Genomic DNA, 14987 nt, shown 5'->3' with positions numbered 1-14987 from the left:
CTATTGGCTGTCCTAAAAGTCGCCAGAAGTCGCTAAATGACATCATCGCCTAATTTGCATAATTGGTCATGCTAATATAATTGTAACCTACGTTGTTGGAGAGAGAAATAACATTGTGGAAGAGACATAAAGTGAGTAAAAAACATCCTAAATGCATTTAGAATTTATTTAGAACTACAAATTAAATTTATTTTAGCAATTATTGTTTTTTTTAAAGTCAGAATTCCAACCCTGCTCCTTTATCCGGGCTTGGACCGGCAAAAAAGACCCGAAATAGGCACTCTGGTGGAGTTACTTTGTGTGTGTGTGTGTGTTTATAAGTAGTTTTAAACCTCGTGATCCACAAAACAGCATAACAGTAAAAGAAGAACTGACTGCATTACAGTCAGTGCGGGAGCAGCGGCTTCGCTCATGCGCGATTCATTTGCAGTTCGGACGCATAGGTGTGAACATCGTCTGCCCTGATAGCAGCTGGGGGAGGACTATCCTCCGCCTGTGAGCGCTTTGGTACGGGCGAGGTGCCCACGGCAGCACCCGCTGCTTGTTGAGAGTAAAAGCGATACCCACTTTCACGTCAAAAAGTCGTCATAAATAAATCTCCAATAACACCAGAAAAAGTCGCCAGATTTGTCGCTAGTCGCTTTTTAGAAAAAAAGTCGCTAAGGGGGTCTGAAAACTCGCTAAATATAGCGACAAAGTCAAGTTGGCAACACTGACAGGTAGTAGAGTCATGTGACTCCACCCCGTCAAGTCTGTAACGTAGCACAGCGTCTTAAAGGGACATGAACATCGCCAACCTGCACATGCCTTTTCTTTTTTTTTTAAATACCGAATTTACCGACATGGGCAACATGACGTCGATGAGAGTCATAAATTTCGGTAACGATAAATTTTTGATATATCGCCCAGCCCTAATGAACGCTAACTTTTTTCCACTCGATAAAAGTTAACGTGAGGGTTCCCGATGGTTAGGGACAAATGCAATCGCATGGCAGGATGCTGTAAACGGACCAAACTTCAGTCAGGAGAACAACTGAAATAATCCTCATTAGAGACAGACTAAGACTTCAGATGCTATTAAAAAACTTTAGACTCTTCCACTCTGCGCACAAAGGTAGCGTAATCTTCTCAAGCAGGAAAACAAGTAGGTTTCCAGCATAAATTACTGAGCGATGTACACTAGTAAAGAATAACCTGCTTTCTTGTATAAAGCAGTGTTAACCCGGAAGTTACCTGCAGGGCTTCTGGTGTCTAGCAGTTCATACATCACTAGAGCTACAGAGAAAACACCAAATAGGTTACTTTCTTGCACTTCAGAATAAAAGCATTTCCATAGGAAGTTGCCGTCCATAGGATGCTCCTGTGCAATGACTCCTGATGATGTGAATTGATTATATACATATATATATCTATCTATATCTAATATATATATATGTATATATATATATCTATCTATATCTAATATATATATATGTATATATATATATATATATATATATATATATATATATGTATATATATATATATATATATATATATATATATATATATATATATGTATATATATATATATATTTCCGGTAACCATCACCGTGGCAGACATCCAAGAAAGGGTCTCCAGTATGAAGAGTTGGACAGCACCAGGGCCCGACATGGTTCACGCCTACTGGCTGAAGAAGCTGACTGCAGTCCACGAGCGTCTGGCAGCACAAATGAACCAGCTGCTAGTTAACAAGAGACACCCGGAATGGCTAACCGAAGGTCGGACGGTCCTGATCCCCAAGGACCCCAAGAAGGGACCGGTCCCATCCAACTACCGACCAATAACCTGCCTCAGTACTACATGGAAGCTCCTGTCAGGCATCATATCAGCTAAGATGAACAGGCACATGGGTCAATACATGAGCGGGGCACAGAAAGGGATTGGCAAGAATACCAGAGGCGCAAAACACCAGCTAATGGTAGACAGAACAGTCAGCCGAGACTGCAAGACCAGACTGACTAACTTGTGCACTGCCTGGATTGATTACAAGAAGGCCTATGACTCAAGGCCCCACAGCTGGACACTGGAATGCCTATAATTGTACAAGATCAACAGGACCCTAAGAGCCTTCATCAGGAACTCAATGGGGATGTGGCGTACAACACTAGAGGCCAACTCCAAGCCCATAGCACAAGTCACCATCAAGTGCGGGATCTACCAAGGAGATGCTCTGTCCCCACTGCTGTTCTGCATAGGCCTGAACCCCCTCAGTGAGATCATTAACAAGACTGGCTACGGATACCGACTACTAAACGGAGCGGTTGTCAGCCACCTCCTGTACATGGATGACATCAAGCTGTATGCCAAGAGTGAACGAGACATCGATTCACTGATACACACTACCAGGCTATACAGCAATGACATTGGAATGTCGTTCAGACTGGAGAAGTGCAGTCAGATGGTAACAAAGAGAGGGAAGGTAGTCAGAACTGAGGGGATTGAACTACCAGAAGGCAACATTGCAGACATAGAGGACAGTTACAAGTACCTGGGGATCCCGCAGGCGAATGGGAACCGTGAAGAGGCCGCTAGGAAAGCTGCAACCACCAAGTACCTGCAGCGGGTCAGGCAAGTCCTGAGGAGTCAGCTGAACGGTAAGAACAAGATCCGGGCCATCAACACCTACGCCCTGCCCGTGATCAGGTACCCTGCTGGGGTAATAGGCTGGCCAAAGGAGGAGATAGAAGCCACTGACATCAAGACAAGAAAGCTCCTGACCATGCATGGAGGGTTTCACCCCAAGTCCAGCACCCTGAGGCTGTACGCTAAGCGGAAGGAAGGGGGCTGGGGACTGGTGAGTGTCAGCACCACAGTCCAGGATGAGACAAGAAACATCCAAGAATACATTGGGAAGATGGCCCCAACTGACAGCGTGCTCAGTGAATACCTCAGGCAGCAGAAACCCAAGAAAGAGGAGGAAGGCGAGGAACCATCATGGAAGGACAGGCCCCTGCACGGTATGTACCACCGGCAGATAGAGGAGGTGGCTGATATCCAGAAATCCTACCAGTGGCTGGACAAAGCTGGACTGAAAGACAGCACAGAGGCACTAATCATGGCAACACAAGAACAAGCTCTGAGTACAAGATCCATAGAGGCTGGGGTCTATCACACCAGGCAAGACCCCAGGTGCAGGCTGTGTAAAGATGCCCCAGAGACAATCCAGCACATACCAGCAGGGTGCAAGATGCTAGCAGGCAGGGCATACATGGAACGCCATAACCAAGTGGCCGGCATAGTGTACAGGAACATCTGTGCCGAGTATAACCTGGAAGTCCCAAGGTCAAAATGGGAGATGCCCCCAAGGGTGATGAAGAATGACCGAGCTAAGATCCTGTGGGACTTCCAGATACAGACGGACAAAATGGTGGTGGCTAACCAACCGGACATAGTGGTGGTAGACAAACAGAAGAAGACGGCCGTAGTGATCGATGTAGCGGTTCCGAATGACAGCAATATCAGGAAGAAGGAACACGAGAAGCTGGAGAAATACCAAGGGCTCAGAGAAGAGCTCAAGAGGATGTGGAGGGTGAAGGTAACGGTGGTCCCCGTGGTAATCGGAGCACTAGGTGCGGTGACTCCCAAGCTAGGCGAGTGGCTCCAGCAGATCCCGGGAACAACATTGGAGATCTCTGTCCAGAAGAGCGCAGTCCTGGGAACAGCTAAGATACTGCGCAGGACCCTCAAGCTCCCAGGCCTCTGGTAGAGGACCCGAACTTGAAGGATAAAACCGCCCGCAGGGGCGAGATGGGTGGGGTTTTTTGTGTGTGTGTGTGTGTGTTGTTTAGCACCCTCTTTGTGAGCAATTTCAGCTGATGACAGCCAGTAACATCCAGTAAGCACTTTCTTTTTGGGGAGAGGGGAGTTCTAATGATCAGAGGTTTCCAGGGGTTGCCAACCAACCTCTAGGCCTGTGTAAACATTTAAACCTATTTATGTTATGATAACCCTTGTGTACTTTGTACACAAATGTCCATAAATGTACCCATGTACAAACAGATGTGGTGAAACAAAGCAAACTTCAACATGAAGTAAATGCAGCATTTTCAAAACAACTACTATTTCCTGTACCATAAAAAAACACTCAGCACTGGCAGCAGTTTTTCCACTTTATTTTGGTCCCTGGTTTCCATAGAGATGGGATGAAATGGAAATTATCTCAGCAGACCTACATTTGGATATGTTGCCTTTTTTTGTATTCGTCCACTTGGGTAATCATGAAGCTGTTATGCAAAAGGATGTAATAGTTGTCACTGCTGGGAAATTCGCCGGGGATGTTATTTTAAGTAGCATGCCTGTTGGACACTTGTTAGGGTCGAATCTTTACTGGGCGTGTGACGAGTTGCTTTGGAGAAATCAGCCTTCTGTCTGTGTCTGATTTCAGTATTCAATGAGGTTTCATCAGGAAGACAAAAAAGTAGCTCATTGGAAAAAAAAACACTTAGCAAGGATTTATAATGCCCGGCCACTCGCAGCTTCAGTCTGGTGCACTAGTTGAATATTTTATGATATTTTTGGGGGGGTTCTCTGTTTTTGCAGTCGCATTTCTTATACTTAAAGTAGACATAACCTGCAACTTTTTAAAGTTCAGCTGTGGCGATACAAACTTTAGAAACTCTCTCTGCCTCACTCTCTCTCTGTCTGCTTTGCTTCAATCTTCATATTGTTTTTTTTTGTTTGTTTTTTTTTTGTGTGTGTGTGTGTGTGTGTGTGTGTGTGTGTGTGTGCGTGTGCGCATGTAACCTCAGGCGTCTTGCAGAGCCATTAACCAATCCCTGTACTTTTAGACAGATGAAACATGGCCAGGGTCATTGATATTGCATGATTCATGCCTGTGGCTTAAAGTTCTGATATTTCAACCAACCCTTCTGTCTGGCAAAGCCACAGCGACTATTTATCATCTCTGCCTATGCTGCTGAGATAGGTGATTGTTTTTAGTAGTCTGGGTGTGTGTGTGTGTGTGTGTTTCACTGAAGTATACCACAACTCAAAGCCTACGCGTTGCTTTGTCCTTGAACAGGCTGAAGTAAAATGAAAGGGAGCATAATTTCATCTGTAAACATGTGAATGAGTCACAGCTTGTCATAGTTAGCATCTTGATAAATTGTACATTGCTTTGCTCTGAACTAAATGGTTTTACCACAGGCGTATTGTTTTCAATTTAGCAAACGTTATTGACACAAGAACGCGGGAAAAAGAAAATGCTGAAATCTAATAGGTTTCTATTTCTGAAAAACAGAATTCAACATCAATGATTGATGAACTCATAAATAGTCTCATTTCTAAGAAAACAAACAGTTGGAATATGTCTGCATTTTCTTTCGGCTAAATTACAACAGGGTAGGCAGCAATATGAAACCTTTTCTTCACATTTGTCATGGATCAGTTTGGGTTTTTAATGAGCTCGTAGTAAAAATACTCTGCAAGTTGTACCAGTATCAGCCACCTGTAGCTTAACATTGTAATTAATTAATATGTCAGCATATGGGGGAAAATTGCTCATTATTATGAGAAAATAATGCCCACAGTTGGCGAATGGTTTATCCTGTAACATTAAGAATATTTCATTTAGATTACAGAGATCCAGGCAGCAAAGTTTTTCTCCACTATATGAAGGCTAAAGAAAGTTTGTCCTGATTAATCACATGGCAGCAAACCAAGAAACTGTGTTAGAATTAAACTGTAGACCTGATGAAATTCCTCATTAACTGTTAACAAATCAGGTGCTATAAATGTCCTCCTCCCTCCCTCCCTCCTGAAATTCAGATTGCAGTAGCTGGAGCATTGCAAATAATAGTGCATTAAAATGTTCTCCCTTCCACTTCTCTCCACTCCAGAGGTAGGGTTTGAGCAGTTTCGTGTGGCAGAAAAGGCTCACGGGAACTGGATGAAGCTTTACCTGGAAGGAAACACCTCCGAGGTGCTGACCAACGTGGGCAAAAAGGTCCTGAGGCAGTATCTGGAGGCCCTGGCTGCCATGAGTGCTGCTCTGAGCAAACAGCTGGGCAAGTATGACATGTACTCCATGATTGCAGGCATGGTGTTTGTCTTTCAGGTAAGGACCAGATCATCGTATTTTTTATCTGCTCTCGTAATAGTTTGGTGTGCTGCTAATCAGTTTTAGATTATGGGAGTGAGGTGCACGGCAACAAAAAGTAAAAACTAAACCCTCAGCAAGTGTCATGCTTTCTTTTTGATAGTGGAAATATTTGTGACAATGAAGCTGTCCTAACAAGACAGAGGAGAAAGTGCTGTCATAAGATAGATTTACTTTAGAGGGGGATCAGTTGTGTTTATCTTGTACTGGGCCTTGCTACAACCCATTAGTTTGTCCACTGTCTGTTTTGGCTCTTTTAGCTCCTTTTCCATTAAGGCCACTGACCCTTTAAGCCAGCTTTCTTCTGCCCCTCTCCAACAGAATATTTGACCATATTAGGCATATCCCCTTCTACTGATGTCAGTGATAGCCATGAAACTGTCTGAAATGAGTGTTTATAGCTGAGCTTTTAGCTCACACACGCTGAATTCTTTATTTTAGAGAGAAGAGACTTTCTCCTGGCAACCTTTCTAAACAAGACCTACTTATTCAGTCTTTTTCTTATTGTACGGTTATGAACTTTAACATTTAACAGTTTGAGCTCTTGGGCTTTTTGCAGTTTCTCTGAACATTGCACAGTCTGATCTCCACGTGGGAATAATCTTTCTCACTGTAGAATGGTGTTTGGAAATGGCCTTATAACCCTTTGCAGATGGATGGAGAGCAACAGTTGCTTCTCTGAGACCACTGCTGTGGCTTTGCTGTTTGGCATTGTGTTAACACACATCTAAAAGCCCCAGACCATCAAACTGCCAAAACTTTATAGACGTGTTCACATTTACTGATGATCAGTTAATTAAATATTTTTGATTATCAGCACACGACTGCTATTTACTCTTTTAAGGAAGCAGTAAGGATGCACTTAGTTTTTCACATACTGCTTCTAAATTTGGGCTCACTTTTGCTTAAATATATAATGACCCCTGTCCAGGGTGTACCGAGCCTCTCGCCCCATGACAGCTGGGATAGGCTACCCCCCTGCGACCCTGAATTAGATAAGCAGATGGATGGATGTAATGAAACAGTGTAATGAAATGTTCTCTGTATATTTTATATATTTTATTTTATTGTTTAATCTATTTAATTTGTAAAATATGTATACACACACACACACACACACACACACACACACACACACACACACACACGTAAAAAAACAAAAAAACAAAAACATATTTAGTGTACACATCCAGTAATGCATACACTCTTATATTGTACATATATTTATTACACTCAGATTTAGCCATTCTTATATTTTGCTTGTTTTACGTTATTGTATTTTTGCACAACTCTGTTGCTTGTGAAGCTCGCACACAAGAATTTCACTCGCATGTACTGTACCAGTGTACCTGCACATGTGACGTGACAATAAAAGTGATTTGATTTGATTTGATTTGATTTGATTTATCGTGTGCTGTTTTTCATCCGAGGTTGTATTTACCTAATTTTCAGACCTACTAGGGACCAGATGATTTTTAATCTGTCCTGATCTGTAAAACCTTTTTGGCACGACTGCATAAAAAAATAAATAAATAAAAGAAAAGCGTCATAGGTCTCTTTCAATTAGAAAATCAGTTAAACGTGTATATGCATGCATTATGTTTGTTATTAAATTGCTCTTCACCGTTCACATAAATTGGGGAGGTTATAAAACTGGAGGTTACGATGATTGCATCAGATTTGTAAGAGACTTTTTCTCTCCTCTCTGTCTCCCTCTCTCCTGGCCTTTAAGCTCCTGTTGGTCTTACTGCTGGCTATGCCTGAAGCCCTCAGCGGTGCCGCAGCAGTGGACCTCCCCATCCTCTCGGCCCTGCTCTCCCTGCCTTTTTACCTCTTGTGCCTGCTTCTTGCCTCAGTGCACGTCTTGGTGTGCACATCTGCTGAGAGCTCCTGTTACTTCTGCAGCCTCTCCTGGGGTCTCGTGTTTACTGCCGTTGCCTTCTCCTCAGCAATGTTTTGTATTCTGGTCTCTATAGCAACACGAAGACTCTCCCTGGGTGCAAAGATTCATGGGAAGGTGAGTAAGTGCAACGAAACACGGGTACATATTGTAACAGATGTTAGCCCTCAAAGATCCATATAGTGGATCTGCATGTAAAGCATGAATGCACAAGCTAACGTGCTAACCCATTCTGCTGCACTCTGATTGCTTTAAAGGGACACTGAGGATAAAAGACTGAATGTTAGTGAATCCATCTATCTCTCTAGAAACCTCGCTGCTTGTCAAACAGATTTGTGTTCTTGTATTTGAATTTTTCACTTCCTGTAGGTAGAGAAACGTTACCTAAGAGACTTTTGGAGTTTATTTCAGAGAAAACCTGCTAAATCTACTGGAGCGAATGGGGTTGCATGCTCTTGTCTGTTGTGCACTCACTTAGTGATTTAGTTTGCAGAGTCTTTAAGGATGCAGATTTAAATCATTTGAGTGCTTCTCAACAGTCTCAGAAAAAAGAAAAAAGTTTTAGTGTATTTTCACTTTGACAAGTAAAAAAAGATTCTGCGAAAAAGTGGCTTAAAAGAAGTGTTTGAGTTAGTGCCTCTTAGTCAATTTAAAACTGCGGGTAACAATTGTATGCTTCAGAGATTGTAAAGAGCTGCAATAATTACTCTTTGATTACTCTGCAGTATTGCACAAGAAAACAAGTGAGAAATAGTAGTGCATTTAAACAAATGATATTGTGTTGTTGTTGTGAGTCAGGCACTCAGAGTGACGGTGAGAGTTGCAGAAAGGCAACACAACAGTACTTTTGGACAAAGCAGTGATCACATAATCATGACTTCTGACATGCCAGAAGTTTGTGGTGTTAGTGTGTTTACCCTGTGTGTGAAACATTTCCATGCTACACAGAAATAATTATTCAAACTGAAACATTGCTGCAGCAGTATTGTTTACTTTGTCAGGTGGTGGGGTTTTATAGTTAGGTCCATTAGTTCTTGTACAGTGACACAATTTTTGTGGTCTGTGCACAACCGCAGTGGGATTTAAATTAACCAATCAAGATGCAATTAAAGTGCAGCTCTTCAACTTTAACTCAGGAAGTTTAACAAAAGTGTTCTATTAACTGTACAGGAATTATAGCCATGTTTATACACAGTGCCTATTTTCTGATAGTTCTTAAGTGTAACCAGAGGTTTGCACCCTGTTGTCTCCATTCACGAAGGCGTCTCTTGTGGACCTTGACAATGATGCAGCTACCTCTTTGAGCGTTCTTGAATTATTTTCATCTTCTGCGGTCTTTGAAGGTCCTCCTGCTCCTGAGCTGATGAGCTGGCCTTTTCAGGAATTGTTGATTTGACCTTTTTCCAATTTTTTCATTTTTCAAATGGCTTTATGTGTTTGTTTGTTTTTAAATGGTTTTTCAGACTAATAATTGCCTCCTTCCCTTGCATCAACCTCTCTTTTGAACACAACTACCAAATACAGGTTCATTTGTACAACACTTGGAATCAACTCCAGTTTTCTTTGAATAATTTTTTATGGAATAATGAGGGAACGGGTCTCCACTTGACATAAAACTTTCATATAAAATCAGTTGTCGAAGTACTTATGAGCCTTTGAAAACGGGGCACTGTCTATAAAAACGTATGTTATTCCTCAACAGTAAATTCTGTACTTCTGTTAAAGCTTGTAAATGAAAACTCAAAATCTGATCTTCAAACACAAGTTGATTTTTTTATTTTAAATCCACTGTGCTCATGTACAGAGGCAACATTACAAAAATGTCTCCAAAAACAGCATCTAGCTTGCTAACAAGTCTAAAAAGCACAGCTATACATAACATCATAAACATACAAAGCTTTCTAGAATATTACACAATCTGAAGTGCATTATATACCAACTGCCCTCCAATAATTATTTAAAAGATGACAAAACAAATTAAAAACACTAATTTGATTCATGTACACATACAGGACCTGACTGCAGAATTCAATCCATATAATGTACAGTTGCTGCATATTATAACTTTTTAATTTTTGCCTCTTTATTGCCAAAAACTTGGCTCCGAGGGTGGGAAAGTGGAGCTGTTTCTGCATAATAAAGTTACGTTAAAAGAAAGTTACATTAGTATATAAATGTCTTATAAAATATTATATGAGTAGATGCATCAGTAGACTGTGGTTCTATTAGGTGAGTAGATGCCGTTTCTCAACATACTGTCCAGTTTATTGGAAGAAAAGTTGCTGACTGTGCCCATAAAACAGCGAACTCTGTAAATAAAACAGACACTAATACAATGGACAGATGGGGTGTCGGGTCTAACTAACAGTTAAAATAGTAAATTAGAAGATATGCACTGCCAGGATCCTTTAGGAGAATGACGTAAAAACATCACTCAGGTAGTTTAAAGACAGTCAGGATTTTTACTTGTTGTGAAACTAAATTGAAAATGAAGAAAACTAAAGACGGTCCATCATTTGGACTCTAACTGCTGGTGCAGTTGGAAGATAAGTGGTGTATTTGTTAAGCCTTCATGATAACACACTCTTGTCTGTGCTATCAAAGGTTTTGGGTAGTTTAAATTTGTTTCAGTAATTTCCTCTTTCCATCACTGCAATGTTAAATTGTCCTTCAACAAATTGAAGTAATTCCCAGCAATATGTTGAAGTAAGTTATCAATCATAGAAAGGTTGAAGTGGTTCTTCAGTGGAAAATGGAAGTGGAACCTTTGAGTCATAAGTGCTTGTTTAAAGGGCCTTAAAGGTAGCTTCCCTTTGCTGCTGCAACTCTTTGCTCATTATTAATTTATCCGTAAAGGTTACATCTCATTTGCCTTCTGGGAACTCTTGAGAAAGTGCTGATGTAGCAAAAAAAAAGCCAGAAGAATCCACTTGGGTCATTAGGCTGGGAGAGGAAATCAACTCTCCGACTCTACAGACTGGAGGATGTGGAGGATTTCATACGGTACGGGAGGTGTTTCTTCTCTGGCTCGATTGACTGTGAAAAGACTGTTTTCTTTTGAGTCTTACAAATGTCATAGTGAACAAAAAAAACTGTGCTCATAGTTCAGTGATGATGATGACCTGTGATGACAAATGTGCTTTTGTACCAGCAGCAGATTTTTGTGAAATTACCAGACTTTGGTCAGAAAAATCAAACAGACAAACTGTTGCAGCTCAACTCATGTAGAAACAAAAATCTCAAAGAGCTCTTTTCAGCCACTGAACTGAAATTCTGCAGGATTCATGAAACACCCTACCTGCCAAGTACCTTGAAAGGCTGTGTGAGCATGTGCCTGGTGCCCAGTGGAGAATGCACTTATAAAAGCAAAGCTTGATCACAACAAACACCAAAGCAGTGTCGTTTCTTTGGCTGCTAAAAGTCATTCATAAATCGAAAGTACTGCTGTATGTACAGCAAACTCAAAGTATTTAGAGGGTTTCAGAGTGGATGAAAACAAACACAAATATTTGCTGCTGATTATAGCTGCAACTAATAATTAATTTCGTTCTTTTTTTTATCCTGGAGGTATTTCCTTCTTAATTGAATTATTGTTGAGTTTATTAAATGCCAGTGAAAGGTGAACTTCCAACACAAAAACTCGAAGATGTGAGATTTGAAGCGATATGAAACAGAAAAAGTAACAAATCCCGAGACTTGAAGCTGAAAATAATTTGGCATTTAGCTTTGATAGATGACTTTGACTTTTCAGATCTTTTCAGGTTGTTATGTAATGGATTTTCTTTGTTTTTAAAAAGTCATATTAAAACAACTGCAGGGGGTGGAGCTAAAAGAGTAATCGAAGAGCAGTGCATGCTCATGCAGGATTGGCAGCAGACCATGTAAACGTTAACGAGGGGCATTCGCTCAAGTCACTTTGCTATTACAAAAAACCCCAAAACACTATGCACAATTACAAGCACACATGCACAGTACACGCTGAGAGAAATGTGGCCACAGCAACTTTCGTTTGATGAATTGGTGTAACTCATAGTTGAAGTGTATCAGTAGGATTCTGCTGAGGAGGCACAGTGATTACTGGGTGGGCCTGAACCCCCGAGGCCCATCAATAACGCCGACAATGGTCATATAATAACTTGTCAGTCACTCGATAGGCTCACCTTAAAGCATATCTTACTTTATCCTCCTCTTTGACTCTCACGGGGAACACAAAATGAGCATCATGTTATATTCAGTAAGAAGTCAAACTGGAATTTCAATTTCTAAAGACTAAAAAAAAAAGTGTTTACTGAAGTCATACATGAAGGGAGCTGGAGGGTCATTCACCCAACGACTTCAATAATAATCTGATATCATTTCAGCCACAAGAGTCGCCGCCTGCTGGCCATTAGAAAGAATCCAGGTTAAAGACCTGGAAGCTAAGTCAGTCTTTCATACACAATATAATCAATGTCAGGTATTAAATCATTCTACAGATATATTGAAATGTTTAACTATTCATAGAACAACTGTATTGAGCTTCCATAATTTGGCTTCCTGTTGATGTTGGAATTGATTTTAAATGTTATTGATTCCTTTAAAAGCTACATATGGATTTAGTCCTGCTGCCACTCTAGGGTGTATATAAAAGTGCCGTTGTGTATCATGCCATGTTTTATTTCTCGTTCCAAAAGTGGTGATTAGGCGCTTACAATCATGGCCCATCTCCACAGCCAAGATCTTTTTAATAACCTGTGAGAGGAAATGCAATTAGTGGACTCCGTGTCCTCAAAGTCATGACTGACAAACTCATTTTGATACTGAGATTAAATAATAAAGCTGCTTTATTGTTACACTGTATTAGTATCAAAGGATGAAACTGATGAATTCCCAGGAAGGCCTGAATATTTTTCCGACAAGAGGAAATCTGCTCAAAATTACAAACTTTTGGACAGATTTCACACAAAAGTGTGTTTGAAGCTACTACCAGATGTAGCATGTAGTGCTGGAAAATGTGACAAATAATCCTAAGGCACAATAGTGTTGTATACTTTCAGGAATCCATTTGGATCTAAGTGCAAAGCTGTGTCTGGTTAGACTTGACAAATAACTGCTTTGGGGGAACTGTCCAAAACATATATTCACTCTGTCCTCATTAGTTTCAGTGCAAGGTGGAAACGAAAAGAAAAACTTGCTGCTCCAGCAAAAATGTGATGAGAATTCCATTTAAGTGAGTTTTAATGACCCAAAGGTGAGGTCATTTTAAAAAAGTAGTTCTGTACAGGAGGTGTAAAGAAGTGTGAAATACCTGGAATCTGTATCTTGTTTTTGCATTCGCCTATCAAGCGATGACTCCCAGTTCGATCCCAGGACGAGACACTGATTCTTTCGGGGTTGCGTCAGGAAAAGCATCCGGCGTTTTAAAAAAACCCAAAATCTGCCAACTTAGACATGTGGCGCTACCTGCTGTGGGAGACCCCTTGTGGGTAAGAGAACAGCCAAAAGTGGCTTATATTTTTCCAACAAGTAAAAAAAGGCTAAGGCTGCGTTCACACCGAACGCGATAGAGGCGAGCGAAAACGCCCTAAACGCGCCTAATTTGACGCGTGCACATTCGCACCTCAACGCGTGTCCAAGAAAAACCCATCGCGCCTCAAAATTGCATCTTTCCACGCGCGTGGACCGGAAATGTGGGAGGAAGTTGTGCCAGATGTGTTGTGCTGCAGATGTCCTCTGAATAAACACATTATCTTGTTAGCGGAAAGGTATTTGTACATCAGTGGGAAAATAGCGGGACAGTAGGCGGGCTTGCTAGCTTTTGCGCGGCTTTATCGGGTCAGTCTGAAAATTAAAAAGGAGAATGAATGAACTTACCAGGTTGCCTGATCTCCTCACTTCTGTGCCTCCAAGCTCGGTCCTTTTTATTCCTGTCTCGGTAGAAGTAGCAGCTGGCATCATACAGCTCTGGGTGATTAGCCACGGCAGTGATGAGTTTTTCCTCCATACTGAATGAAGAATGAAGGGCTTTGGTTTGATCTGCCCCTGTGACCTGGTTACAGCCACGTCACCGGCCTCCTGATTGGTTGTCGGGGCGCGATTTGACGCCGGAGTTCATATTTTCCAACTCCAGCGGTTGGCGCCGTACGGGCGTGTGCACAAAATGCAACACACAATCTGACACGCGTGGTTTTCTTCGCGAGTCAAACGCGGTACACTGACGCGCGTTTCACGGGTTTTGGCGTTTTCGCGACGCAAATCTGCTTCCGCATGTTCGCCGGATGCGCAATCGCGTGTCATCGCGCTCTTTCCATTGACTTTACATGTACACCTGACGCTCTGGCCGCCTCTATCGCGTTCGGTGTGTGCGCACCGTTGAATCCTTTAATAAATGATTCAATTGAGTCTCTCATGACTTTTGTAAGGAGCTTACTCTAGTCTGTCACCAGCACGAGAGTTTAATATGATTTCTTCTTATGCCTGAGTGGAAAAAGTCATATTTTAAATGGCAGAGCTCGGAAGTCAGTCTGAGTCAGTATTACCATTTCACAGCTGCATGATGGAAAGGCAGGTTCAGTGGTCAGCTGGCAGAATATGATAAATCAAACACACATACTGGACACATCGGTTTCACAGGAAAAGTGATGTTAAGTGGCATAGATGCAACGGTGGCATCAAAGACCCTCCAATAATTTTAGGCTAGAAAGACTAAAAGGTCATTTGCTACATCAGTAGCTGTGCTTTGTCATGAAAAGGCCTTTGGCAGGGCAGAGCAATATTCTACTCCAGCACATTAGGCTTCAGGTCAAGTCCTGATTTATGTTCTACTCTACATGGAGCCCTCAGCATGGTCAGAGAATATTTATGCATTATTTAGAATGATCTGCTCAAGCCAATAGACAACCATATCATAGCTCAGTTCATGGTTCGCAGATTAATGTGAAGATGAAAAACCCTCATATGTTTGTTTA

General features: G+C 41.6%; 1 protein-coding gene across 1 annotated transcript in view; it reads left to right on the top strand.

Annotated features, from left to right (window-relative positions):
• Positions 1-14987, top strand: part of pigg (phosphatidylinositol glycan anchor biosynthesis class G (EMM blood group)) — an 84149-nt gene that overhangs the window by 28151 nt on the left and 41011 nt on the right. Inside the window, exons 7-8 of the mRNA XM_005456329.4 lie at positions 5881-6098; positions 7873-8157. Of these exons, the coding sequence (XP_005456386.1) occupies positions 5881-6098; positions 7873-8157 (503 nt within the window). The remainder of the gene's footprint in view (positions 1-5880; positions 6099-7872; positions 8158-14987) is intronic.

Source organism: Oreochromis niloticus, linkage group LG2 (genome assembly GCF_001858045.2).
Source record: "Oreochromis niloticus isolate F11D_XX linkage group LG2, O_niloticus_UMD_NMBU, whole genome shotgun sequence".
Lineage (NCBI taxonomy): Eukaryota > Metazoa > Chordata > Actinopteri > Cichliformes > Cichlidae > Oreochromis > Oreochromis niloticus.
This window is presented reverse-complemented; position numbering and strand designations above follow the sequence as displayed.